Genomic DNA, 26,870 nt, shown 5'->3' with positions numbered 1-26,870 from the left:
CGAGCACCTTTGACGATGGCACGGCAGAGCTACGGTGACGTGCATGCCCACGGTGATGGCCGGTAAGTCGTAGTCGTAGTCGAAGTCGAAGTCGAAGTCGTAGCTCTCTCATGACTTCATGGATGGAGTTGGATCGACGAGCATGGAGCCCGAAGGTGAGACGAGTCGACTTGGATGCTTCGGACAGAAGCCGTCCTGGGACAGAGACACTGACTGAGACTCCGTTTTGCGGAGAATGGATAATAATGGGGTTGAATGAGATGGAGACCGTCAACTAAGTACATAGTTACTTACGGATAGGATATACTTACTTACTACTGGTGTACTGGCTGACATATGCCCGATGCAAGTGTTGGGATAGGCCGGCGGACGAAAGGCAGCGATGGCCACTGCGGGAGGGGGACAAGCAACTCCCTCGACCGGCAAAGCCGTTTCATCGGCATCTCCTCTCAATTGCTTAAAAACTCCTCGTCCTCCTCCTCGTCCTCCTCCCCGTCATCGTTCTCTTCTTTCATATGACACCGAGTCTGCATGCTGCCACCTGCGGCCCATGCTCCCGCTGCCAGCTTACCTAGTCTGCTTTGAGACATCTAACCGCTGACTATCATAAGAACACCCCAAGGTACACCCACAATTACGCCTGCCGAGCCGCTCAAAAACTTGACTCTCAAACCCTTCAAACCATGGCAAAAGGAGGCCTGACCTTGGCCGATTCCGGGGTAAAAGTGAAAAAAAGGCTAAAAGAGGAGGCTCGGCTAGCGTGGCCCTTTTTTTACGAGTCCTCCGCGGCCGGGGAAATGAGGGTCTCTCGTGTTAATTTCCGACCCTCGCAACGCAACGCAACGCAACCTGGGGTTTGTCTGGAGAAAGGATGAGCAATAGTAATAATCTAGGAGAACGTTGGTACGCAGAAGATGATGCTCAAACGTGCAATTGGGCCTAAAGAACTATATATAAGGGAATAAATATATAATAAGTATGTAAGATGATGTTATGTATGATATATATAAGAAAGGGGGTAAAGTTGTGAGAGATTAGTAAGCAAAGGGTATCCGGCACCAAGAAGGTATAGATATATATACAGTTGGCAGAAGTAGATTGGGGAGGGCGGAAGGAAACGAAAAGACGAAGATGTCAAGAGAAGAAGAAGAAGAAGAAGAAAAGCCAGAAGTGAATGTGATAGAGCCGAGGAAAGAGAGTGGTGGGTCGGTCAGTCGTCAGAGGGTTTCTTGCGGCCAAAGATGCTGCGGCTGCGTGTGCGAGACTTGGAGCTTGTCGACTTGACGCTGCCTCCCCCTTTTTTCTTCGACACCGCATCGTCGTCCATGTACTTGTCCTTGTAGATCCTGCATCCCATTCATATTACATTAGCATTCACTGCCATCACAGACCGAAAAAGGGGGGAGAGGTGGTTAGCGGAGATGGGGAGAAATATACGTACCAGCTACTTCCTACCATGCTCATGCCTTCCTTCTCGGCCATGCGGTAGTACTTGGCCGCCTTCTTCAGGTCCTTCTTGCAGCCGACGCCCTCAGCATAGCAGTAGCCGGCTTCAGCCATGGCATCGACATCCCCCCACCGTCCTGCAATCTCAAAGCATCTCAGTGCAAGAGCCTTGTCCTGTCCCACGCCCCAGCCGTTCAGGTTGCTCACGCCCAGCTCGTAGATGGCCAGTGCCAGTTGGGCCTGGCGCGCTTTCTGCTCCGACATGTTCATCTTCCCGCTGCCGCTGCTCGATAGCAGCTTCTGCAGTGCTGCGTCGCAGGTCTCCGGGCTAGGCGGGTTGCTGCTCGCCAGATCGAGCCCGGCCGTGTCGACTGCTCTGCGTAACCACTGTACACCTTCCGTCTGGTCGGCGCGGCGGCCCCAACCGTGACGGCAGGCGAGGGCGTACAGGAGCATTCCGGTTGGGTGGTTCTGCATGGCTGCAAGGCGCAGGTGGTAGGTTGATTCCTTCAGCGAGCCCGACTCGTGGCATTCAATACCCCTCGTTACATGCTCTTCGGCCGTCGTTGGCTCGTTTTCTGCGTCTTTATCCTTCTCCTTCTCTTCTGCAGGGGTGGCACGTACGGTGCTCTGGCTTTGAACGGATACTGATTTGGTCTCGGCGTTGGCTGAAGCAATGCTCGTGCTGGATTGTTCCTGCTCAAGCGACGGCCGCACCCGTTTGATGCTCTTCGCTGGAGACGTTGTGTTTGGATTCTGAATCGGTGTTGGGGTCTCTGTCCGTATCTGTGTTTGCGTCTGCGTCTCTGTTTGAGACTGAGTCTGAGTCTGAGTCTGGTCCTGGGTAGATCCAGGATCCGTGATCGATCTCTCAAATTGAGGGGGCTGGAACTCTCCTTGCAGTTCGCCGCCATTGAAGGTCTTGGAGTCCCGTGAGATCAACCGGCCGCGGGGAAGGGAGAACTTCGCATAGATGTACGACTGTCCAGCCGAGAGGGGCGGTTCAGTGGCCTCGTCCGCAGAAGGAGACGGCGTGGCCAGAGGTGCCGGCACGGTTATGGGTGCTGGTTTGTTTTCCCTGTTCAAGAACGAATTGGCCGTAGCCGTATTACCCGTAGCCGGAGAACTCGTAGCAGAATCATGTACGGAGTGGGAAGTATTAGATCGGCTCATCGGCCGTGAGAAATTAAAAGATGGCTTCGTTAGGTTGGGTGTCATGCTTCCTCCTGTTCCCGCCTCTGAGTTTGGCGACGGGGACCGCTGATATGCTCGGCTCATTTGTGACGGTTGGGGCGAATGGAGCATCGATATGCCGCTGCTCGACGACATTTTGCGAGGCAGTGAGAATGTTGATTTCGCGCTCGACCCGTCATCGTCTGAGCTCTCCTGTGTAGAGCCTGCTGGGCTGCTGTAAGACGGTAGTAGCGGGGGAGGCGCGAGGTGATTATGCTGCTGTCCGGAGTTGTTACTATTGCTGCGTTGTTGCTGTTGGGTTGCGTAGAATCGGGTAGGTGAGCCACCAGGCTGTGGTGAATGAGAACGTACAACATGCAGTCTATTGTCTATAGTCGGTCCGGGGCCAGGAGAAGGTGTTCTGCCTCGTTCACGCGAGCCATCCCGGTTCCAGAATGTGTCTGGAGAGTTGGCGCGGGGGATCCCATACGCGCTATTTCCAACCGACCTGGTATCCCAGCTATCATCTATAGGGAACGTATTTCCAGTGCTGGTGTTAAGAGGGAGCCCGCTGATTCTGGGATGTTGTGACTTGGGCCTAAAGGAAGGCTCCTCGAGCGACATGCCGTTGCTGAACGGCGCTCTCTCCGCTTCTCCTCTGCCCCGTCCTCTCTGCTCGAAGTTGAACCCCGCGCGCATCGGCGTCTGGGCCTGCCTGGTATCCTCATCAGACAGCGTCCGATGGTACCCTCCTCTCGGCTGGGAAAGTGACCGCTCCACACTCGCTGGCGGCAGCCGGCTTAACCTGCGGCCAGCCTTGCGGGACTCATCAAATTGCTTAGCCAACAGCCGGCCCTGGGCTGCAAAGGCATCGAGCGGAGAGAGGGCGGGAGGAATCTCGCCTGCGACATGTTGTAAGCGGGGGGAAACTAAGGGACGACTTGGATGAAGTTGAGTTGGTGTTGGAGACTGAGATGGTGACGGTGACCGCGCTTGCGGCTTCGATGCCTGGAGCCGGCTTGTGGACTGTTGAGAGGTCGAAAGGGAGTCCGGCAACGGAAGCTCGTTGTTAGGGGCCGCCATCAGGTTTTATCGGGCAAGCAATCAGTTGCGACTTCGATTCGGGGGTAACGATGGTATTTTTGAAATGGAGTGCGTTGATTCTCGTTCGGGACATCGATAAATGCTGGTCTTTGTAATCGTCTTCCTTCCGCTTCTTTCGACTTTGTTGGTTGTAAAAGGAGTGTCTGGGTTGGGGAAGCTAGAGAGCACGCCCTGCCTCTGCCGTCATATCATCACGATAAGCGGGCTGCGATGTTCGAAACAAGGGGTCTCGATGTTTGAATATATGTATGAATGCCTGGCGAGGTGTCGTTCGAAGGGGGGAATTTTCCTGATGACTGTCGAAAATGTACGGGCTCAACCTAAGGCCGCGAGTTAATTATGGGAAAAGAAAGGGAGCTAAGCAAATTAGTTAAGGGAGACAAGGGGCAGTTCATGCAGGGGCCGAACTAACCCAGGGCGGAGCGATATAGATTGGGCCAGCCGGCTAAGACAACGACATCGATGGAGACTCACGTTGTTTCTTCACACAAGATGGGTCCTCCAGACGAAGAACCTGTCACCAAGATTGTCGCTCGCTGTCAAATTTTTCCCCCGTTTGAAATTTCTTTTTGCTGCTCGGAGTTTAACGTCCATGGGCGGCTCAGCTTTGCCTTCGGGGTTAACTCGTTAACTAACCAACTAACGAGTTAGCCATCAGGTTCGCGATCAGTCGAATACGAGAACGGGGAGGCGAGCTTACTAAGGCCGTTGCCTTGAAAAACCCACGCAAGAAGGCAGCTGGAGTGCTCCTGATGGACGCAGGCGGACAGGAGAGACAGCTGAAACGACGCAGGTGGTGGTGAGATGGGCTTGCATCGGGCCTGTGTTTGATGGTACTGCAGTCCGACGTGAAACCGCAGCAGAGCCGACAAGGGGGCAGGGAAAAGAACGGCTTCAGCGATATCAAGTGGCGACGCAAGAAGAAAACATCAAGATTGTTCGTTCATTCATGATATCCAATCTATCTATACAATACAGAAAAGCAGAAATTCATCAAAAAAAATTCACAAGAAGAAGCCGAAAAAAAAAACATCGAGGGAGTAAAAACTTCCGCTTTGGATATCCAGATATCACGTGAAGCATATATACCCATTATATATGTCCAAAATATAGACGTCGTCTCTTTGTACAAGGAATAGACATGCACGTCTTCGAGTTAACAAAGAAGAGAAAAGGAAGAAAATATGAGACGACTGATAACTCAGGGGAAGCTGTCGAGGTACTTGCGGTGGGGGTTCAGGAATCCCCAGTTGGAGAATTTGTCCCAGTTGATGGACCAGGCCATCAGACCCCTGAAAGATGGAGATTTACCACCGCGAGGCTTGTAGGTCCCGCAAGACTCGCCCTTCATCAAGCAGTTCAGGGCGTCCTGTACGCCCTTTTCGTCAACGAAGCCGTTGCCAGCGCTGACGGTGGATGGTAGTCCAATGGCAATCTGGTCCTCTCGCAGCGGTGGGAAGGTGTTGTTCGTCTTAGCCACGGGGAAACCAGCCTTGAGCATATCCGCCATGGCAATGAGGAAGTCCGGAGTGCCGACATTATGGTACTGGTCGTCAAGACCAATGATCGGGCCGGAGTTGTAGTTCTGTACCTGCAGAACAGTCAAGTCGTCTCGCATGGCGTGGATGACAGGCAGATAGGATCCCGCGCGAGCATCGTTGCCGTTCGAGGGGCCATAGGAACTGTACCCCAGCTGCACGAAGAAAGTCTCAGGTGCCATGGTCAAGACGAAGGCCTTGCCTTACTTTTCCTTCAGAGACTTCAAGGCAGCAATCAAGTTGACAACCACGGGCGTCTTTGGATTCTTGAAGTCGGTGTCTCCCTGGTCGAGGTAAAGAGAGTGCCCCTCAAAATCGATATCCAGGCCGTCAAGGCCGTATTTGTCGATGATACCTCCCACCGAGCTGACGAATTTATCCCTTGCCTCGGTCGTTTTGAGCTGGACCTGGCCGTTCTGCCCTCCGATTGATAGGAGTACCTTCTTGCCTTTGGCTCGCTTGGCCTTGATGGCAGCCTTGAATTCCTCCTCACTTTCGACGTTAGGGCATTCTGTCTTAGGGCACATGGCAAACTTGATCTCCCCCGAGTCCACAGATGTAGGCTCCCCAAAAGATAGTTCGATAATGTCCCATTCATCAGGAACATCTGCAAGTTTCAGATAGCCAGACCCGTTAGCAAAGCTTGCATGTAGATACCCGATCATTGCATGCTTGTTGAGCTCCGTCCCGTTGGTTGGAAATGGTCTAGCCACTACCGTAATCGCCACGGTCAGGGCCGCAAGTATGGTGAAAGGGGTCTTCATGGTGTGCTTGATCCCGCAAGTGCGTGACTCGGTTGGTGGTGTGTCAAAGGGGAGAAATTTGATATTGCCCTATTCAGGCTGTGTCCTTGAACAGGTGTCTCGGAAAGGCTTATAGAACTATCTGTCTGTTTGGTTAGAATATGAGACATATCGTTTACCCATTCGAATGCCTTTATATATCCATCCTCTCGTGGCCACTGTTACACAACCGAAGATGCTGTTGATATGTTAGAGATGACTTTTGGACGTCATTCTTCCTCATGACGTGCACTGGTGCCGGTCCAGGAACACCACTACAGAAATTTTGCACGTCATCCTTTACCTCTCTGTGGCTTACATCTTTGACATTTATCGGTGAGATGTTGGACATAAACGTTTTGATAGCTCTTGTGAACATTACGGGGGAATGGGATACTACCCACGGATGAAGGGACCACCTATTGAGTATGGGGTGATCGTATTTGGAAAATCTAGCAACAGCCGCCTACTCCATCCATGTACCCTTGATAATGGTAAGGTTTCGACAATCGTCCATTCTCCAGCCCACCCTTTGGTTTAATAGGACACAGACCAGGAGTCAGACATCCAAATACCGCATCACTGCATAGATTTTAGGGGTACCAACCCAATATGCCTTGGCCGTATACCACGCTAGATACTGTGGACAGAATGTTTACTTCGGCTCGTGCCATTGCCCACGTCGGAGAATTCAATATCGCTCCCGTGCAACTGCCCCATTGTCGGGATCGACAGTCAGGTACCGATCCGATGCGGGTGGAACGGTCATACCAAACACTCATGAAGAATATAGTGTGGTCATTATGCCAATATAACTTAATCCACGTGTATATTCGACTAATAGATGTGGGATAAATATGTTAACTCTCTCAGGAATTAGTGCGATATTCTATCTTATTGGGTACACGTTTTCCCTAGTCAGTATCCCAGTGCATCAGCTGGAGAGTTTTTTTGGATCGGCCGACCAGCTCGTGAACGGTCAGGTTGTCGTGTTGTCGTCCATCACACCTCGGTAGAAATCCTGGGCGCTTGGGCTGGCAGTTAGTCGCGTGACATAAGGCCAGTGCAATAAGCGCGAGTCGTAGGAACGCCTTCGTTTTAATAAATACCGATATCATTTTCGATTGTAGCCTCTATCATCTCTGCCAAATGGTCATCTGTGATGATCACATGCTCGCAGCTTTTCGAGGTTGAATTTCGGGGCCGGCGATATAATACAATTTGTCAGAATTCATGAAGGCTGGATGGAAATAAAAATTGAAAATTGAAGAGTTACACAAATATTCAGCCATATCGATGGCAAAAGGGAGCCTTTCAATATAGATATATAAAATGCGAGATGTATGGAGTATAAAAGGGGCATTGAACTGATTGAAAATCACCGTCCAATTAAATTAATGTTCTTAATAAGCTAATTTGTTTATTCCAGCCAATAGTATTTGACTAATTCATTTGCTAATTAGTAAAATTATTTTATTCGGTCCTCTTTACAATGCGCTAAACTCTATTTCCAAGTTAAATACAACGTTAGTTTCATTTCAGTTGATAATCCACTCGAATCTACAGTATTGGGGAAATTGATTGAAAATACCAAATTAAGGGCATGGGGCCAATATTAGGAAAGCCATGGTCTAGAGATAGACGATCGACTTCTAACTACAAGATAAGATACCCAAAAATTGTTTCCACGAATCAATCGGCACACTACCTGATTCAGCAATCAGGAAAATACTTTTATCCCCGATAGTGTTTAGCCTAAGCGCAAAATGGACTTCCAGAACCGGCCTCACCTCTTTCTTCATCTTGGCCAGTTTGGGCCTGTTCCAAAACGGAATAGTGGAAATATCTCAGCAGCATTTGCACAACTTTCAGAACTATCCTCCAACTGAAACTTGCAATAAATGTCGACTCGGTGAAGAGCGATGTCACTAAATCCTTCCTTTTGGGATATCTCCGTTGCTTTGTAGAGGCGGAGCCCCTGGTGGTCTTGTTGTTGGCTTCCAGAGCCTAGCAGAGTATGCCTTGCCGTGACGCTTAGCAAGCTCTACTGGCAATGCTGTCTTTGGTGTCAACAGAGATAAATTCATTTGGAACACGGCCAATCTCACCTCTGTACCCATCCCCCATATCGAGAAATTTTTGTTTTCATACAGTGCTTCTAACACTACAGGAAAGTCTTCTCAAGAGAAAATCGATCAGTAAAAGATCCAAGTCCTCTTCATTCAATGGGTCTAGGCCTCTATACTGTGGGAATTGGATATAGCCCCAGTAATCCCCAGTAATAGATGTTGCGCCGTCCCTCTTGCAATTATATACTAGTAGTCTTGTTGAGCGCACCGCCTGCCCGTTAGCTAGATTCGATCCACCTAGGTAAACTCAATCTCCATGCTGACCCTAGTCAGCATATTATGCCAGCCATCTTTGGTACAAATAGCCCCCTCAGCGTTCCACCCTTTGTTCATTGCTTCAAACGTATCCATGGATCTTCCGGATTTGTTATACAACGGATGCACCCGTACATAAACAGGTGATCAAAACGATCCCGATAATCAGTCTTACTGCAGGTATCTGGAGGGTGACCATTTTAAGCAACGAAAAAAATTGTAAAAAAAAAATCCTATCAACAGGACTTTTGGCTCGTAAGCTCTCGTGTCAACCTTTCGAAGGGCCCCTTCACATATTTGCAAGCGATATCCAGCATGATCTGGGAGCTATCAATGTCTAACCAACGTCTAACATTTCTGCCCCAGGGGCAAGTATGGGAACCCTGATTTTATGGAGTCCAGCACTATGTGTGTATTCGTCTTCGTCACTCTCCAAGAACATCAAATAAGCCGTCCACATCAGTAGCCATTCTAGGTGTCTGAAAACAATTAGCATCGCACTATCCATTACAACCCAAGTCTAAATGAAAGAGAAAACACTCACTAGGAATCTACAAGTTCGGCCTTACTACGAGAATTTAAGAAGTTACTATTTTATTCACATATGCCCGGTTCTTGAGTTACCTCTGAGAAGTCTGTAAAAAGTAACTTATTCTCGGCTAGGGTTATCCACAACGTTTGGAAGAGTGCAGCTGCAAGTTTCGGTTTCTATATTATTATACTGTACGGCAACCTGGAGAGCATTGCCTCAAGAACCCGAGAGCTAGACGTTTTCGTTGGACTGATAATTATAAAGCGACTTTATCTTGATATTCCAATTAGTAACTACTGGAGGGATCAAGTTACTGGTCAGCCTGCTTCAATTTGGTGAGATGAAGCGTGGGAATCACTCTCAAAAAAGATGGCTCACAACCTCAGCCAACAGACGTTCCTTCTCATGACACATATTACTAGCACGGATGATGCACCGGATATGGAGTCTTGGTTTTCCTCTGGTGCCGGCTCCTGAGTGGCTACCTGACCAGGCGCTGAGGGCCATTGAAACTAAGCAATCTCTCCTCCCTGTCATTCCTACTGGTTAGTTTAACGAACATACGACTGCTTTGTGTTGTAACCCTTGTTATCCAGAGATAAGCTCCGAAGTCTGTTTTCATGTGGCTATGGAGAACTCACGACCAGTAGACTAAAACAAACATTCCATGGTACTCCGTAGATACTTTGCTACGTGAGCTATGCGATATCGGGCGCGGAGATATGTACAGACATAGCCGCGATCAATTGCAAAGGTCTCTGAACCGACCACAGCCTCCTTTTACATACCGTCTGTCTGTCGCATGTCCGTCACTCGATCTTGTGTTGGCTTTTTCGTCTCGTCGTTGCTTGTTCTCGAGCCTCGTCTTGCTGACTCATCTCTTCTCGTAAAAGCGGGTCACTGCAGCCAATAGGATCTCTGGTAGAGCGCTCCACAACTTCCCGCTAAGCTTAAAGCTTCTAAAAACAACTCAAGGGCGTTTTTCGACCTCGCGATAGTTTTCTCCCCCTTTGCAGGTGCTGCCAGAGCTACCTCGCGTTCTGCGATATATAACTTGTCGCTTTTCCCTCGCTACTCATACAATGCATGGTCTCGCCTAAATTACCTGATTTAATGCGCCCATGGAAGCCCGTCTATTAATATGCAAACAAGAACTCCGTCAGGGGTTGGCGAAGCTCCAACATGTTCTGAGCTCGAGCGGAGTCCCATCATGGTCAGGATACGAGGTGCAGGGCTAAGCCCCATGAGAAAATAGATTGCAAGGGACGGGATGAGAAAGCCAAGCATGTTGGGTTAATGTGATGAGGCCGTTTTCTCCATGCGCGTTGGTATATATTATGAAAGGAGTTCGCTGTCCTGCTAATAATGGAGAACTTCCAGTCCAACACTGCTGTCACACTAACAACCTCGAGTGTTACCGATGACTCCAGCTAGGCCGAATATCCATTGCAAGTAAACTGATATTTATTTTCAATTTTAGTTGACATACAAACTACTTTGGTGAGTGCCACATATTTTGCTGAGGTGACTCACACATGTTTGCTCTCAGATTTGCTGGATAATTTACTGATCAAATCCAGGGCCTACCTCTAGTCACGCAGCAGACGTTGACTTCATATTCTGTTTCGGAGATATTGATACCTTCGAAGGCATGGCCCCTCTATCTCTCCTCCGACGGTCCTCCAGTGAGCCACACCACCTTGCAAAGAGATATTATCATTACAGCTATGGGCCCACGGTTGGAGGAATTATTGGTGGGATAATTTTCTTCATCTTGATAATTGTCCTTCTCTTCCGACTACGACGAAGAAGACCTGCCACTACTACCTATGTTGCACCCCAAGCATCAGCAGCAGCGACAGCAACTTCAGGAGCTCAAGGAAACCAAACCAACGTATATGTCATGGGGCAGGGCGGGCCTCTGCCACCACAGCAAATCCCCTTGCAGAACACAAGCCCTCAGCCCTATCCCCAACAACCTTTCCCTCAGCAGCAACCGTACAATCAACAGCAGCAGCCATATCCTTACCCTGCCCAATCTCCACCGCCTCAGGAGCAGCAACAACAGCAATATGGGTATATGCCGAACCAGGGTCCTGCCCCGCCCCAACAGACATATGCACCACAAGGCCAGCCAGGATATCAGCAACCTTATTATCAAGGAGACGGCATTTCTAGCTACCCAGTGGGAGCTCCACCACCGAGCTACAAGGACCCAAACAAGGCTTAAAATGAGATAAGCTACTGGCCGCCTTTCCCAATCCCCTCTTTCAGTACGTTCTTTAGCAACTCCTCGTTTTTGTTGCACTTTGATGAAGATGCATGCACGTGAATTTCCGCGAGTGGTATGACCGAGATTTTTTACTTTTCTTTGTTCGGAGCATAGAGAGTTTGTACTTCTTCTGCTTAGTCTATATACAGATACCCAATATTTTAGTGACTTCTACACTGCATTCTGATTTCCATACGTCCGTCTGTATGCTTGTTATAGAATTATTGCTCGGCCCATAGTATCCTTAACAGGCCCGTGCTGAGCTCGCCACTATCCGCAATGCGGTTTCCATGTCAGGCCCGGAATACCGCACACCCACCAAACTCCGTTTCCCTCTCCAGTTTTTATAGTAGTATGAGATCCCCTGTCTAATCTCAAAAGATGTTCTGTGCTTGTGGATATCCGGAAAGCTTATCAATGTATCGGGTCGCTTGTCTCCCCGTAGGTGATGTAATTTGATACTCGTCAAGGATGGGAAAAGTTCTCGGAGCCTTGGAAGGATTGAGATCCACCCATTAGTACTTAGTCTAATACGTGTGAGAGAAAGATATCGCAAACTAGAGCGAAAATAATGAAGAAAATCAATAAACCCTTCTGGGGAGGAAAATTCGCAAGCCTCTAGAACAAGTTCTTTCAAGGGAGGAAGAACATTGGCCAAAGTGAGACGGTCAAAAAGTAGCGGCGCATTGTCAAACTCGTTCAGCCGGGCTGTTAATGTCGTCAGGCTGGTGGCGGCTCTTATCAGTTCGCAGGTCCAGTCGATACTGCTTTCGAGCTCTTTCTGATAGTTTAACGTAAGGCATTGAAGCTGGGACAACCCAGCTCGAACGCCCAACTTATGAAGAGCTGAAATATCCAGGCGTTCCCCCTGGATATGATCACCGTATCTCCATCCTCGAGCAACTCCACGCTCAAGCATGAGTGATTTCACCGGGAATGCCGTTTCGGCCATAATATATAGGAGAATCTTTATCGCATCACTTCCCCCTAAGAAATTAGAAGTGTATTGATGCTCTCGCCGATAAATATGATGGACCTCGAACGAGCGGCAATTGACCAAGAGCATCAGGACATCACTGAGAATATCCACTATATGTTGAGGGACAATGAGGCACCCAGAAGAGGACCTATCCCATCGCAGGTCTACCCCCAGTTTCCCATGGGTTTGATTCATGATAGATAGGCAGTGGACGTATCGGTTCAAGTACCGGTGACTGGATATAGCCTGTAGCCTCTGTAGACTATGAGACGAAAAATCCAGGGGCACAGTCGCCAGGAAGACGCCAAAGCAGCGCAAAGTTCTCTCATATAAGAGTCGGCATGTGAGCCGTAATGAGCATAGGCTTTTATACCGAAGGAAGCTGGCGATTATCTCCACGATTTCCATGGGCATTCCGTAAAGGGAGGGACATGCATCTTGGTCGAGGTCCTGGGACATCGAAAGCAGCGATGGTCGAAAGGACGAGAATATGCCAAAGAACCGGCCTCGGCGGCTCCGTGCCATCTTTCTGGGGTTAAGCAAACAATAATGATACTGCAGGAACGGTGCAACTCTGTCCAGGAGTCTGCAGGACCAGGGGAGCGCCTCCAGGCGTCGGGTTAGCTATCCCAGAGGACAAGGATATCAAAAGGAGTGAGCCCACCAGATGTCTCACTCTCTCGCCTTTAGTTATTATATTCCAATAACCATTAGTTAGCAGGCCAACTTCCAGGACAGAATCCCATCTATCGCGGTATCTGCGCCTATTCTGGTGGTGTTCAGCCAGACATGCAAGCTGGGCTCCGTATGTAACTCTCGCGGTAACATCCGTCCGGAGGGAGGGCCCCCCAAGAACCAAAGTCCCACCCAGCCTAAAGTCAAGATAGGGCATAATATCCCACGCTCGAGCTTGCTTGCAACTAATGGTTAACGCCAGCAACCCCCTTCGAAACCGGCTTAACTATTCCAGCATGATCTCAGCCGTGGATGTAGCGCGCGAGCATCACAAGATTCGAGGCCCAGCCCGGATTCGCCGCTAAAGCGAAGGCTTGAGAGCCACATCCTGGACCAAGAGCATCACCTGGTGCAACGTCTGCGCCGGCGCCGGCTTTGACCGTCGTGCGAGAGATGAACAGCCGTCTTCGTCTTTCGTCTTCCCCGTTCGTGCTGCAGTTAGGTCCTCGATTGCACCCGCAGCCGCGAGGAAACTCCTTTCTGCCGAATCGGTGGCAACGACAATCTCTCGCTCCCTTGTTTACACCCTGGACAGTATAATAATCATATACACACAACAAGATTCCCCCTTGCCTCTTGCTCTGTACAATATCCAGGCTCCACGAGCAGCTATTATGCGATAGATAATAGTCTTGGTTGAAACGGATAAGCCAGTTATCCACGATGCGCTCGTTCATGAGCCTTATGGGCGCGGACCCTTCGCAGGACCATCTCCATGCCTTCGAAACCTCCTGGCTCTTCTCGCCCTTCGTCCTCGGGTGCATTCGAGCTGCCTTCTCGCTCTATGCTTTCGTGACCATATTCTTCATCATCGGATGGCGGGCAGTGCACCACCAGGTCGACAACATGAAGGACATGTTCGTCTACTTCACCAACCTGAGCTACTGGGGAGTAGCTTTCTACTTCCTCTTTGCCGCGATTCACAGCTTCGTCTACGCGCGGACGGGGCGCTCCGTGTTCTTCGATAAGGCCCCGCGGTTCCTGCGCGCGCTGCATAGCTTGCTCTATTCGTCGATTATCATCTTACCGATCATTGTCACGATACTGTACTGGACACTGCTCTTCGGCGGCCCATGGTTTCCAGAGGTTTTTGAGGCCTGGTCAAATGCAAGTTATTTTTATTTTATTTTATTTTTATTATATTTTTCTTGGTATCCTTCCCGCAAAAGTCAGTGTTGAGACATTCTAACCCATCTACAGGTTTCCAAGCATATTATGCAAACGGGATATGCCATTTTTGAGCTCGTTATCCCAGCTACGGAACCTCTTCCGCTCCTCCATCTGCCATTCCTCATCATCATACTCCTCCTATACACAGCGTTGGCCTTCCTCAACCACTCGATAAACGGATTTTATACCTATAGCTTCCTTGACCCTGGAGTTAACGGTGAGCGTAGCAATCTCGTGACCGGATACTCGTTCGGGATTGCCATTGGGACTGCTCTTCTGTTCAGTGCATCATGGTTTATAATCTGGTTAAGAAAGCGCCTGACCGGCAGCAAGAGAATTCTTGCCACACCGCCAGTACGAGTGGACGAAGAAATAGCGATGGGTCCAGAAAAGTGACCATAATTTATCCTCCTTGCTGCACTTCAACAAATTAGCGAAAGATATATAATCTATGATGCGCGTTATTTCTGGTTGGAGTTCATTTCTCCTGTATCCTTCGCGCTCACTTTCTTCTGAATATACGTTTCTTGTTAGGTAGGGGATACCTTATCCCCTTACTCCCAAAGTTGTTGGAAGGGCTAAACTCTACGATGATCAAGCGTCCTTCCACCCTGATTAATGATGTATCTACTCCGTATCTAGTGGTTTAATATTAATTCTACAAGGTCTGCTCAGCCCTTCATAGTATATTTTTGCGATTTGTTTATACGAATTTTTGATATATTCAAAGTGTCAGCTGCTATTAAAAAGTTCGTAATATACATGTCAAGATGACATCCCAAACATAACTCCCGCTTGAAAGAAGATCAGTCATGACAATAAAAAGTGAGGGAAGAGACAAAGGTAGGATAATATAAGATAAAAATACATTTAGTGCTTGGGCAAATAGACAACACCTTTTAGGCACCTGCAACTCTCTCCCAGCCTGCCTCGCTGCTGCTTGCATTGCCTTCGTCGGCCGTTGGTGGTTCGGCGTAGATATCAAGAGAGCTAGGTCGCAGACCAAGTATCCATCCAATCATTCCACCAGGGATGATCCGCGAAATGATGCTGTATGCAATAGACCCCCGACCAACATGAATAGTGCGAGGCTTCTTTTTGCGCCATCCAAAAATGGTCTTTTTAGATGGAGCAATCGCGTCGAATATCGCGTAATGCAACTCTCGCGCCGGACTAGAGTTCGGGGCTATATTTATAGGTTTTCCCAGGCGGTAGTCGATGCTCGAGAGATAAGGAGACCCATAAAGAGCCCGCTTGTGCGGCTTCCATGTAAGGAGTTCCGTTCCTTTACTGTTATGTCTTTGTCCACTTCGATATTGGCGACCAAGTTCGATGTTACCAATTTTCACCTCGACAACATCAACAACGCCACTAGAATTGCCATTTGATGAAACTAATAGATTCAGCTCCTGGCGTAAGCTTGTGGCAAAGCCAGATATAGCACGTACAGTCGCTACTTCGGGACTGGCAAATGGAGCGGAGAGGGCGGATTGAATGGCTGGAGATACGAAGACGACGGAAGCGGGATTCGACTTAAGTGTGAGGAGAGGGAGGAGGAATTGAGTGGTGAGGATAGGGTATAAGATATGTGTGTTGATCGTGTCAGCCCAACTGGACGCTGGGATCGCTGCAACCGGGCCCGTAGGGTAGTTGAGGGAGGGTATGAGAATAACAGCGCTCAGCTGACAGGAATGGGCCGGTACCCCAGGTAATGGAGTCTGCGCATGAGTAATCATGGATTGTATCACATAGAGGGAAGGATGTATGTCCGACGGAGTTGCCGGAGTCTATGTGGTTGATTAGAAAAAAGAATGGGCCTAGGGAGTCGGAGCAACGTTATGAACGTACTTGTGAGAGGTCAAACCATAACGACCTAATATCCTCTCGCGCTTCACTCTCGATGACATGTTGTTCCTCTGTTGATGTAACAGTAACGAAGACAATATACCCTCGTTTCTCAAGGTCGCAGGCAATCGATCTTGTCATGGGCTCATGAGGTGAGCCAGATATTACTGTATTCATGGTAAGTAATTCCACAGGATATCTCATAGGTAAGCATTAGGGCATTCAGCACCTACCAACTATCTCTTTTCGAGCTCCAGTGCCAGCACGTTGAGCTCTTCTCCGTCTAACATGAAATTTCCGCTGTCCATATAGTAAGGCACCGCCCGTTCCAACGAACGCTAATGCTGATACAGCTAGTACTCGATGTGTCGCTACCCAGTCCTGGCATCTTTCAAACGTAGATTTTGGAGGCAGGAAGGTATCCGAGAAGAACTTAGGGTTCGGCGGAGGCGGCCGTATGGATGCAGGGATCCATGACTGCTTGGATAAAGTTTCGCGAATGGAGAGAGCTGCATTCTCAACATGGTTATCAATCGAGTTTGCCAGATCGTTGGAGTATTTTGTCACGTTGGTAGGAACCCAAGCCAACTATATAGTTAGAGCCATCTATATCAGCATTCTAGGTTCTCATAGCTAATGTTTTAAACCAAAGCTCACTCACATAGCTGAAGAAGAAGTTATCATCACTCGTCATGGCTCTTTAACTTCAGTGCTGACCAGCATACAGCCACAGCTGTCTTCTCCTTTAGTTATATATAATTTGGTCAAGTTAAGACGATTGAGCAAGCAATCGCGAGTTGGTGAGCTTCATAAAAACTTCGATGACGAAAAAACAGATTCTGCCGCCGTTTCCCGCCCTCGGAGCGGAATAAATAAGAACCTAGATCTAGATAAGATAAGGTTTTTTGCTCTCTTAAGCTTTTCGAGCCGCGTCGACGTTGATAGCAGCCTGGCCCAGGAGGACAGAGAAGAAGATCAAGAAGGGCAGGGTGAAGAGAAGGGTGAAGAAAACGGCCGAAGCGTCTTCAGCAGACTGTGGTTTACAAATCCAGGCACGGAAATGACAAGTGTTAACTCCGAGCAGGCTAACCACCTGGATTCACAGTCGATCTTCTTTCCTTAAGCAACACCTCGGGCAGCCCAGAGCTTTTTGATACCCTGTATATTCGCTACAAATCTTTTAGCTTGCGAAGGAGATTATCTAGCATTTGGAGCATCATTTTCATAAATTCAACAGTTGATATAATACCTTCTCCTAGTAGTCGCACTATCCCCGCAGCCTGTTTATCTAGTGTGATCGAATATCCCAGGGAAACAGGATGAGGGAGCTTGACCCTCTTGTTTCGGAGTTTCAACATGATAAACACCGACCTCGTGAAGCAGAAGCACTATTAACCCTACGCAAAGTTGCTTCTATGGTTAAGCCAATTATGCGGCAGCGGATGTGGAAGGTTGGGACTCTCTGTGAATTTTACCCTTCTACCCAGAATCTACTGGGGTTAAACGTGAACCACGGACAGAAAATATGTCTTCGATTAAGGCAGCCATACGATGAAAGGCATTTTCTTCCAATAGAACAAGTGGTTGACACTATGCTTCATGAGTAAGTTGTCATTTTAAAGCTTTTAATACCCTGGAAATAAAAAGAAGCAGACAAATCTGATAGTAACTAGGTTATGTCATATAGTTCATGGTCCACATGATCAAAAGTTCCATGCTCTATGGAATCAACTTCGAGATGAACACGAGCAGCTGCTAAGCAGAGGTTATACTGGTGAAGGATTTCTATCTGCCGGCCACCGCCTGGGGGGAAGACGAATACCTATGGATGAAGCTCGTCGACTCGCGCGTGCCGCGGCAGAAAAGCGGCGTGTGCTGTCTTCTGGCACTGGCAAGAAACTAGGTGGTGCCTCAGCTCTTCCAGGAGCAGATATACGAAAAGTTCTTGCGGATGCTGCCGAGAGGCGAGCTACAGTTACAAAAGGTTGTGCAAGTGGAACTATAGAAGGCGATAGACTTGCAGAAGAGGCTACTCGAAATGGGTTTCGGACTAAGGCCGAAATGGAAGATGCAAATGAGAAAGCTATTATGGAAGCCTACATTGATCTTATCCAGCAAGAAGAGAGAGAACAATATGGTGACTCCTATACACCTCCTAGCTCGTCGAATCCTATGGGCCCTCGGGCTCTAGTACCCCCAACACCGAACCCTGCGGCAGCTTCTTCCAAACTTCAATTATCAGACAGTACCGTCTTCTCATCAAACTCGGATATAAACGACATAGAGCCTTGGACGTGTTCCACTTGTACGTTTATCAATAAGCCCTTGTTCCTTGCCTGTGAAGTATGCGCTACCGAGCGTACCTCAGACGCAAATTTTTCACCTCCTTCCAAAGTGACTTCAAAGCTTGCCCAGGAAAAAAAGATTGGCAAGCAACCGTATCCATCTGGGAGACATGGTGGGACGAAAACTCGCAAATCTGCAGTCCAGGCTATTATTGAGCTCGAAAAGAATCAGCCTCCGAAGCCAAAACGATCTTTGGGGTGGGTATGCCATTGTTGCGGAGCCTTTATGGAGTCTCAATGGTGGACATGTTCTGCCTGTGGGACGATGAAGCTGACTGATTGAGTCCAACCTCTACGATCTTGTGCTCTATTAACTGCCGGTATTTCGGGGAAACTAGAAACAATTGCTAGCTATATAAAGCCAAGTCCACTTTACATGCGGTGGAATCTGCCGACAACTACTAGTTAAGGCCCCAATTAAATCCCCAGTTTTTCCACTGATATTGTCTTTATGAGTAAATATGCTTGGTACATGACAACGGGAGGCCCCTGTACAGCTACTTAAGGTAGCTACCTAGGTTCAAGTTAGCGGACCTCGACGGAACGAGCACGCTGTATTAACTAAGTGTTAACAAATAACACTCTCACCCTGGATAAACAACTAGTTAACTAACAGTTAGCTTACCACGCCAAGGTTCGAAAATTGTAATTGCTGTGAACAATCATCCTTACGAGCTCAATACTTGAGTATTCATTTATTGATTACCCAGAAATGTCAATCTGCCGACGAGGCTTGAGAGCTTTGTTAACCTTCAAATATCCGGCTCTGTGCGATTATGATCCACGGCGCCCTAAACCGTCAATAACTATAACATCAGTCTCGCGATCCCGCAAACTGTCAACAACAACACCCTTTGTGAAGCTGGACTCTTCACGGAAGATTGAAGAAGAAGAACTCCCGGAATATATTGCAGAAGATTTTTATCCGGTTTATATCGGAGATGTGCTTGCGTCAAAATATCGGATCGTTGCCAAATTAGGATTTGGTTCAACTTCAACAATATGGCTTTGCCGTGACGTTCAGTATGACTCCATGTCTAGACGTTACTGACCAATTGCGTTTTGATATCTAATTGGATACAGAAGCCATCAATACTACACACTGAAAGTATGTACCCGTGGACGAAGGCCTGATCGTGAACTCGCCGTGTCAGAGCACTTGAACAATTCTGGTGATCATTTCGGAAAGAAGCTGGTCCGACTAGTTCTTGATTCCTTTGAGCTTGATGGGCCTCACGGAAAACATACTTGCCTGATATACAAGCCTTTGGGGATGAGTTTTACTGAATTCCAGAGCATGTCTGATGGTAAAGAGCTGCCAAAGGCTTTCATTCAGAGAAGCGTGCAGCTCACCCTCATATCCCTAGCTTTCATGCATGAAAACAACGTTATCCACACTGGTCTGTAATACCACTAGTTCATGAGATGCTAGGTACTAATACGGGTGATAGATATTTCATCGAACAACTTGCTACAAGGAATTGAGGACACTTCCATGCTAGCTCAACTCGAGGAAGATGAAAAAAGGCAACCAGTTGCCAGAAAAGTGTTGGATGATCGCCACGTCTACTATTCTCGACCAATGCCTACTGCTACTGGGTTGCCAGTCCTTTCTGATTTAGGCGAGGCAAGAATTGGACCCCAAAATCATAGGGGCGATATTATGCCAGGCATTCATCGCGCACCAGAAGTGATTTTGGGCATGGAATGGGATTCCAAGGTTGATATATGGTCAATGGGCACTATGGTATGTCTAATCTGTACCGGCTATTAACCTGTGGGTTGAAATTTGACAGTCATAGATCTGGGATTTGGCAGAAAGCAGTCATCTTTTTTTTGCAAAAAAGAATAGAGTCCTGAATGATGAGCAGCACCTGGCGGAAATGGTCTCTTTAATGGGACCTCCTCCTGCTCAGTTTCTGAGAAGAAGTCAAAAGTCTAACGAGTACTGGGACAGCCAAGGTAAGCCTCTCGTATAATATTTTTGGTCACCTCTAATGCCTAATTTTCAGGAAACTGGAAAGGTTCTATACCTATACCAAAACAATCGTTTGAGATAAGGGAGTCGCGATTCTCCGGTGAAGATAGGGAACTTTTTCTGGGGTTTCTGAGACGAGTGCTACGCTGGCTTCCCGAGGAAAGGCCTACAGCTGAAGAGCTTGCTTATGATGATTTTCTAATGCAGGAGATTTTACGCTCTAGGAACTCGGTGTAATTGGCACACAACAGCATTAGTTAAGTCATCCAAGTAGTATCTAGATAACATCAACAAGAATCTTGCCATGACCAACCGCCTGGCACACTGCTACAGGATGTTGTCGTCAATATATAACTATCACCTCCCCTAATCACCCTTCACCCTATTATAATAAAATAATCCAGTAATCCAATGGGAAGTAGTGAATATTCCTTTTTCTCTTATAGCGAGCAGAGCGAGCGCTACCTGGCTTGTTAATTAAAATAAAATAAAAAAAAAAAAAAAAAAAGATTCGCTCACAACTCATATTAACTAGTGAATTTATCAATGAGAAAGAATGAATCATTAATTGCTGAAATGTTTTCAAGAGGAATCTTTGATATTGTCCAATAACATTCGTGGGAGATGGGCTTTTGGTAGAGTTGTCATGGATCACAAGCAGCCGTCATAGACCACTTTGACCTCCTGGGCACTGGCCAGGTCTGATTTCGTACACTCATGGCTCATGTATCAAGCCAGCCACCTGGTTACTGCAACCTTGCCAAGGAATATTCAAAATCAATATGTGTACATATAGTCCCTTGCCAGAAATCATTTGCCGGCTCCACGCCAATATACTACGTTGCATGGAGCATGGCCAATGATTGGTGGCCGAGAACTGTGTACCCTGGCAGTCTTTCCCCCTTGTTAGATACTCGTAATTTAGCAGCGGCAGCGCTATTTGCATATTTTTAATTTTTTGAGGGGAGACCAGAGTAATACATCTGTTTCCATGTCATATTCAGTACGGAATAATCGGGTAACCGGAGTAAGATAATGACCTAGGCCAATAACAATCAGTTGCTTGCCCAGATGTCAGCACAAGGCTATACGAAGTTGATACGGAGTCCTCCCTGTCTTCCTCAGCTGTATCAGGGTATATTTTTGGTCACTGAAGTGTAACTGGCTAGTTAGGGGACACAATTTTTCTCGGGGACTTTTCCAACCACATAAGTTACTTTAAAATTGGACTTGTATCATGCACAGAGTAACTACCGAGTACTGAAAGAGCAAATGTCTTCCACATTTTTTTCTTTTTCTCCCTGATCGACGGGCATGTACGGCTTAACTATGGAGACATGTAATATTTAACTACTCCAGATAGTTAGAGTTATGTTTTACCCACCCGGGTAGTTGAATTCTAACCTAGAATCATACTCTGACTTGGCCCCTGGTTAGCCAAAGGACTGTGTGAGAGACGTGGATAGAGAAGTTAGCGTTTGGGCGCTATCAAAGTTTAAGTAGTTTATGTTTACTCCATGCTCGGTGGCAACGACAGGCGCCTGTCAGGCTGCCCAAAAGTGCGGTAGCCACTGGGCGCTGTCTGGCCTTCGCATTATGGCGCATCTCACCCAAAGGAGCTGAAAATTGTTTCGTTACCGACAAGCGGCGTATGTTAAACATGCTACCAATCATCTATATATATACCGGGTGCCGTCTGATGCGACCTGTGGACAAGCCAATCTCGCCCCTATCCCAACCTACTCCAAGCCCGCTACATCCATCCACTTTCGTTGGCCTCTTATATCTCCTGATTACCAAATCGACATGACGACGGTCACAATGGATAAAAAGCCAGGCGCTGCGCCATCCCCTTACAGCGTCATCAGCAAGGTGACCCAATTTGAGAACCTTGATCAAGCATCTTGGTGGCACGATGTTGCCCCGATGACCGAGAGAGTCCTCCAACACTCGGGTTACAGCAATGAATCGCAATATCAATACCTGCTACTTTTATCTCAAGTCCTCGTTCCATCTCTTGGGCCGTATACCCCTCCCCAAAGGACCTGGCGAAGTACTATCACGCGTAGCGGTGTCCCTGTCGAGTTGAGCGTCAACTATAGGAAACAGGGCCAGTCAGCCGTTCGAATCAGCGTGGAGCCATGCACCCACCTATCCGGTTTGCCTATTGATCCATTCAATCAAGTTCCAACGAAGGAGCTGATGGCAAAGATCGCTAACTATGACTTTTGCAACTTCGACACCGAGCTATGGGACTATTTCTCGAGTTGCTTAACAGTCAGCAAAAACGAGCAGCGTCATATTGCTGAGAACAACATTGATGTCAGTGTATTCAAGACTCAAATGGCACCGGGCTTTGATTTGTCGGATGACGGCCAAATATCAGTGAAGGGGTACGTCTATCCACGTGCTAAAGCGACCGCGAACGGCGTCCCTATCGAGACCTTGGTTTTTGAGAGCCTGCAGTACTTTGAGAAGAAAAATGATTGTTCGGCGGCGCTTGGGCTGTTGAAGGAATACATCCTGGCCAACAACCTTGGGTCTAACATTGGGTTCCTCGCTTGGGATTGCGTTGCACCATCCAAATCCCGGCTCAAGATGTACCTCGGCAGCGCAGATGTGACGATGGGTATGATTAAGGATCTATACACGCTAGGTGGCCGTGTAAATGATCCAGTTACCCTCGAAGGTTTTGAGCTGCTCTCTAAGCTATGGAAAGCAACGGGGATTGCGGAAGGAGTGCGGGAACTGGTACCATATTTTGATGACCCAATGCAGGTTCCCTCCAAGGGCCAGAAAGCTCCCGTCCTTATAAACTATGAGATCACGCCCGGTAGCCCCCATCCAGTCTCAAAAGTCTACCTCCCAACCCACGGCGAAAACGATCTCCAGATTGCTAAGGGCCTTTGTGACTTTTTTGCTCAAATTGGATGGACAGAGCTTGCCGAGACTTATGTTGATAAGTTGCAAGCCCTATAGTATGTGCCATCTCCCTACTCCTCAACTGTTGCACACATGACTAACTTAACCCGTTTAACAGCCCCAACCTGGATCTTAGCCGAACCTCATGCGTAATTTCTTGGCTTTCCTTTGCCTTCACCGAGAAAAACGGTGTATACATCACTGTGTATTATCACAGTTCGTCTGAATACATGTGGAAGCTGGAGGATGAGCAGAAATGAACCAGGCAGTGTGGGTGCTGAGGATATCTGATGGTATTATTTTGAAAATGTTTAATGCTCTTTTATTTCTCACTGAACTAGTTGGAAATTTCTATTTAGACTAGGAGCATCCAGGGTAAAATCGTTGAAATAGTGGGCAAATTCGTTAGCCAAGCAAGAAAAGATTTGGTAAGGCCTTTTGAGTACTGTTTGCAGGAATATGACTTGAAGTGTTATAATTTAGCTAGATATTAACTATTGGATCTTTCTAGTTTTAACTAGTTTGACACTTGTGCTGCAGGTGTATTCAGGGGCTTGTACTCAGTCCCGTCCTTGATGGATGCAACCACTTTGCTGTACTCCTCGTAGGCATACTTTTGGCAGTCATGGTTCAAAACCCACCCAGGGTTTGGCATCGATAAGAGCTTAGAGTTCTTTTCAGACTCGCTCCAATCAGGGTTGACAAGTGATTCAAGCGCGGATAAACCCAGCTTATGGATCTCAGCGGTTCTTTGAGCCCTATACATTCGTCAGTAGTGCAGTTATGATTATGGCTTCCAGTAATGCTATGTACCTCATTCTTTTGGTGACCTCTAGAGCCAGAGGCACATTGTCTTTCCCGGCAAGCTCCAGAGCTATCGCAACAACTGCTCCGTCTTCGATGGCCTGGCAGGCACCTTGGCCAGAAGTAGGTAGATATGGGTGAGTAGCATCGCCAATGAGAGTCATTCTTCCACCCTTGGACACGCAATTCTCAATTGGGTCTCCTGTTAATAGCGGATAATCAATAAGGTTACCAGATGGAATCCTTCGCATCACAGCCTCGATCTTGGGCTTCGCAGGCCAGTCCTTGATGTATTCAAGTACATCATCAACTTCTGCTGGATAGTAGAAACGCTCGGTAGGCCCACGAGAATCCTTATGGCAGCGGCGGACGAATGATCAGCTGGCTAGACGGGGATGGATGAGTTTGAGGAGAGAGAGCTGGGTTGACTCTTACCGAATGAATGCATGACAAAGTAATGGCTTTGCTGTTACGGGACGTACTCATGATGCATACAACGTCCTGCGCCAGGAATATATGGGCGTTGTCGGCACCCTCAGTCCTGGGCTCGAATATCCAGCTGGCCGCTGGAGCGCCCTCCAGCGCCGAAGCATCAAACCAAGCCCGGTAAATGGCTCTTCCAGAGGCCCGGATACGAGGAGACTGGCCAGTGATCGGGCCCCTTGCCTGACTATGCACTCCATCACTAGCGATGACGCAGTCGGCTTCTATTCTTTCTCCGTCCACAATCACGCCTGCAGCCGTCTCTGTCTCCCAATACTCCGTGACGTATACCCCCATGCGCACATCGATACCCAGACTCTTTACATGATCAAATTGGGTCAATGCCAGGTCTCCCCTATGCAAGAGGTACCCTTCACCTTTACCGTAACCTGGTATTGGCGCCCTTGCCTTCAGCGTGCCTGATTCGTCATAGATAGCAGACGGATTCATCACTGAGGTGAATGATTCCAGAGTCTCTTGGATGCTGCCGCCGCCCCATTTCGAAATGACACGGGCAGCATTGGATGCAAGGCCGATTCCATCCCCTGGTATCTCTCTTGTTAGTGAAATGGCCCCCATTGACTGAAGCGCGAACAGTGGCCAGAGAACCAACCTAAAGGCTTCATTTCCTTCACCTTCTCAAAGGCAATTACAGTGTGCCCCTTACGGTGGCATTCTACTGCTGCTGTGAGCCCAGCCACTCCGAGGCCGACAATGATAACTTTGATTCCAGAGGAATGGGGCTGGGCCACTCCATCAGGGCCAACTCCAGCAGTTGCCATCTCCGTCAACACCGCCGTGAACGGCTAAATTGAAAGGCCAAAATACTCAATTTTTTTCTCCTTTGGGAGAGAAAGAGTTCGTATAAACTGATCTTTTTGACAGGCTGTAGCCTGATATCAAGGGAAGAATAAGACTTATTTATAGCAAGCAATCATTGCACTGATTGAAGATCTTTCTTCCTGACCGGCAAGTTCTCCGTAGTTAGGTATCTCGTTATTAACTGAGCCTGACGGCCTAAACAAAATGATATGACTGATCTCATCGTATTATTGCAGTTACTATTACGCTTAAAATTCATTATCCTATATATCCGTACGTGGTGATATCTGTTTCCACTCAAAAGAAGTTGTTTCGAAAAAGGGGAGTCCTCTGCACAAGACTGTGAAAATGCATCAGCCCGTTCTCAAGACCATCCCAAATTTTGAGCATTTTACGCCACAAGTCACCTTCTCCTGAGTAGAGGGGTTGTTGAGATGTTGAAGATCAATACTGTCGTGGCGTTGGTTCCGGCTCTGTTGCTTTGACGGGGCGTCGTTGTGATCGTCCTTCGTTGCTCCATCTATGAAGGCTGAGATGGAGCGGTGGAGCCCAGGCCTTTCTTTCCAGCGGAGACACCTCGCCTTCAACGCAGCAGGCCATCGGATGCATATCGGCAAGTAATTTCTGATCCTCCTCCTCGCTATTATTGTAAGGGACCCGGGGCTTTTCCGTCAGATGCTGCTCCCCGACAGGGGGTGGGACCAGGTTATCTGCAGCCTGGGTTTGAACAAACGTGTGTTCTCCCGTGTAGATCAGAGATGTCAAGAATGCCCCAGAGATCACATCCACATCAGATAACCTCGTGTTCAGTACTCCGTTTTTCCCAAGCGGCATGACAGAGCGCATGGCAACTCCTTTGCCTCCTTTCTGTGTAGCCTTTTCGTTACAAGTCGATTCCCGATTCTCCTCTTGCTTACTCCGTGATGTACCCCTGATTCTGTCTCTCATGGCGGCCCTTGGTTGCCCAACTGTCACTTATTTTCCATGCAGAATACGGACTAGTTATCCCTGCAGATGTAGTTATGTCTTTCGGGCCACCATAATCCATAATCGCAGCCCCCCTTGCTGGGCCCTCCCGTCCCTGAGTTTGGCTAGTTCGCGAGTTTGGTCTTGGGAACGGGTAACCGCATGGACATCCCAGGGGCTAGCTGGCTCGCAAAACCACTAACAATTATTTATGAGAAAGAGCTTACTCCGTGTGAATGCCACTGATTCGTTCACTCTCTCCCGAGGTAGCCTGCCCTGGCGCAACAAAAAGCCAAGTCTCAGCAGCTGCATCAGATACGGAGTATGGCCGCCTGAGTTCCTCATCTCAGATGCCCACTGACTTATTTATTTTCTTTTTCTTTTTCTTTCTGTATTAAATGTGAATAAAGGTGGATATTGAGGCGGAAAGGCGGCTGAGATGCAAAGATCGACGACCGGCTAATACTTTGTTAAATTCGGTAGTCAGTGAGTTGGCGGGTGTAACTCATCCGTTAAACTCGTTAACTAACGAGTGAGCTAACAGGCGGAAAAAGAAATCGAGGCGGAAAGGTGAAAAAAAAAAAAACGAA

At 48.0% G+C, this 26,870-nt stretch overlaps 11 protein-coding genes across 11 annotated transcripts; 6 read left to right on the top strand and 5 right to left on the bottom strand.

Moving 5' to 3' along the window:
• Positions 1-1,210: 1,210 nt before the first annotated feature.
• On the bottom strand, positions 1,211-3,702 carry TRV_05199 (cell cycle inhibitor Nif1, putative; the record flags this gene model as incomplete). The annotated part of the gene is made up of 2 exons (XM_003020627.1): positions 1,211-1,346; positions 1,442-3,702. 2 exons carry the CDS (start codon positions 3,700-3,702, stop codon positions 1,211-1,213), a joined length of 2,397 nt encoding a protein of 798 aa, XP_003020673.1.
• A 1,222-nt stretch (positions 3,703-4,924) lies between these two features.
• On the bottom strand, positions 4,925-6,025 carry TRV_05198 (uncharacterized protein; the record flags this gene model as incomplete). The annotated part of the gene is made up of 2 exons (XM_003020626.1): positions 4,925-5,405; positions 5,469-6,025. The coding sequence occupies 2 exons, from the start codon at positions 6,023-6,025 to the stop codon at positions 4,925-4,927; spliced, it is 1,038 nt and encodes a 345-aa protein (XP_003020672.1).
• A 4,585-nt stretch (positions 6,026-10,610) lies between these two features.
• On the top strand, positions 10,611-11,189 carry TRV_05197 (uncharacterized protein; the record flags this gene model as incomplete). The annotated part of the gene is made up of 1 exon (XM_003020625.1): positions 10,611-11,189. The coding sequence occupies one exon, from the start codon at positions 10,611-10,613 to the stop codon at positions 11,187-11,189; it is 579 nt and encodes a 192-aa protein (XP_003020671.1).
• A 2,419-nt stretch (positions 11,190-13,608) lies between these two features.
• TRV_05196 (uncharacterized protein) lies at positions 13,609-14,511 on the top strand (the record flags this gene model as incomplete). Its single annotated transcript, XM_003020624.1, has 2 exons — positions 13,609-14,052; positions 14,146-14,511. The coding sequence occupies 2 exons, from the start codon at positions 13,609-13,611 to the stop codon at positions 14,509-14,511; spliced, it is 810 nt and encodes a 269-aa protein (XP_003020670.1).
• A 503-nt stretch (positions 14,512-15,014) lies between these two features.
• On the bottom strand, positions 15,015-16,137 carry TRV_05195 (uncharacterized protein; the record flags this gene model as incomplete). Its single annotated transcript, XM_003020623.1, has 2 exons — positions 15,015-15,797; positions 15,964-16,137. The coding sequence occupies 2 exons, from the start codon at positions 16,135-16,137 to the stop codon at positions 15,015-15,017; spliced, it is 957 nt and encodes a 318-aa protein (XP_003020669.1).
• A 322-nt stretch (positions 16,138-16,459) lies between these two features.
• Positions 16,460-17,083, top strand: TRV_05194 (uncharacterized protein; the record flags this gene model as incomplete). The annotated part of the gene is made up of 2 exons (XM_003020622.1): positions 16,460-16,583; positions 16,626-17,083. The coding sequence occupies 2 exons, from the start codon at positions 16,460-16,462 to the stop codon at positions 17,081-17,083; spliced, it is 582 nt and encodes a 193-aa protein (XP_003020668.1).
• A 196-nt stretch (positions 17,084-17,279) lies between these two features.
• Positions 17,280-18,588, top strand: TRV_05193 (uncharacterized protein; the record flags this gene model as incomplete). The annotated part of the gene is made up of 2 exons (XM_003020621.1): positions 17,280-17,563; positions 17,634-18,588. The coding sequence occupies 2 exons, from the start codon at positions 17,280-17,282 to the stop codon at positions 18,586-18,588; spliced, it is 1,239 nt and encodes a 412-aa protein (XP_003020667.1).
• A 429-nt stretch (positions 18,589-19,017) lies between these two features.
• On the top strand, positions 19,018-20,520 carry TRV_05192 (protein kinase, putative; the record flags this gene model as incomplete). Its single annotated transcript, XM_003020620.1, has 5 exons — positions 19,018-19,328; positions 19,389-19,705; positions 19,757-20,052; positions 20,108-20,267; positions 20,318-20,520. The coding sequence occupies 5 exons, from the start codon at positions 19,018-19,020 to the stop codon at positions 20,518-20,520; spliced, it is 1,287 nt and encodes a 428-aa protein (XP_003020666.1).
• Positions 20,521-22,104: 1,584 nt separating this feature from the next.
• Positions 22,105-23,465, top strand: TRV_05191 (dimethylallyl tryptophan synthase FtmPT1; the record flags this gene model as incomplete). The annotated part of the gene is made up of 2 exons (XM_003020619.1): positions 22,105-23,261; positions 23,324-23,465. The coding sequence occupies 2 exons, from the start codon at positions 22,105-22,107 to the stop codon at positions 23,463-23,465; spliced, it is 1,299 nt and encodes a 432-aa protein (XP_003020665.1).
• A 257-nt stretch (positions 23,466-23,722) lies between these two features.
• Positions 23,723-25,274, bottom strand: TRV_05190 (MAK1-like monooxygenase, putative; the record flags this gene model as incomplete). The annotated part of the gene is made up of 4 exons (XM_003020618.1): positions 23,723-23,963; positions 24,019-24,325; positions 24,492-25,037; positions 25,106-25,274. 4 exons carry the CDS (start codon positions 25,272-25,274, stop codon positions 23,723-23,725), a joined length of 1,263 nt encoding a protein of 420 aa, XP_003020664.1.
• Positions 25,275-25,758: 484 nt separating this feature from the next.
• TRV_05189 (uncharacterized protein) lies at positions 25,759-26,181 on the bottom strand (the record flags this gene model as incomplete). The annotated part of the gene is made up of 1 exon (XM_003020617.1): positions 25,759-26,181. A coding segment is annotated over one exon (423 nt), but the record flags the coding sequence as incomplete, so codon positions are not given.
• Positions 26,182-26,870: the final 689 nt, after the last annotated feature.

Source organism: Trichophyton verrucosum, assembly GCF_000151505.1.
Source record: "Trichophyton verrucosum HKI 0517 chromosome Unknown contig00394_1.f1.exp, whole genome shotgun sequence".
In the NCBI taxonomy this organism is placed as follows: Eukaryota; Fungi; Ascomycota; class Eurotiomycetes; order Onygenales; family Arthrodermataceae; genus Trichophyton; species Trichophyton verrucosum.
Note: the sequence above shows the minus strand (reverse complement) of the source record. Positions and strands in the feature narration are given on the sequence as shown.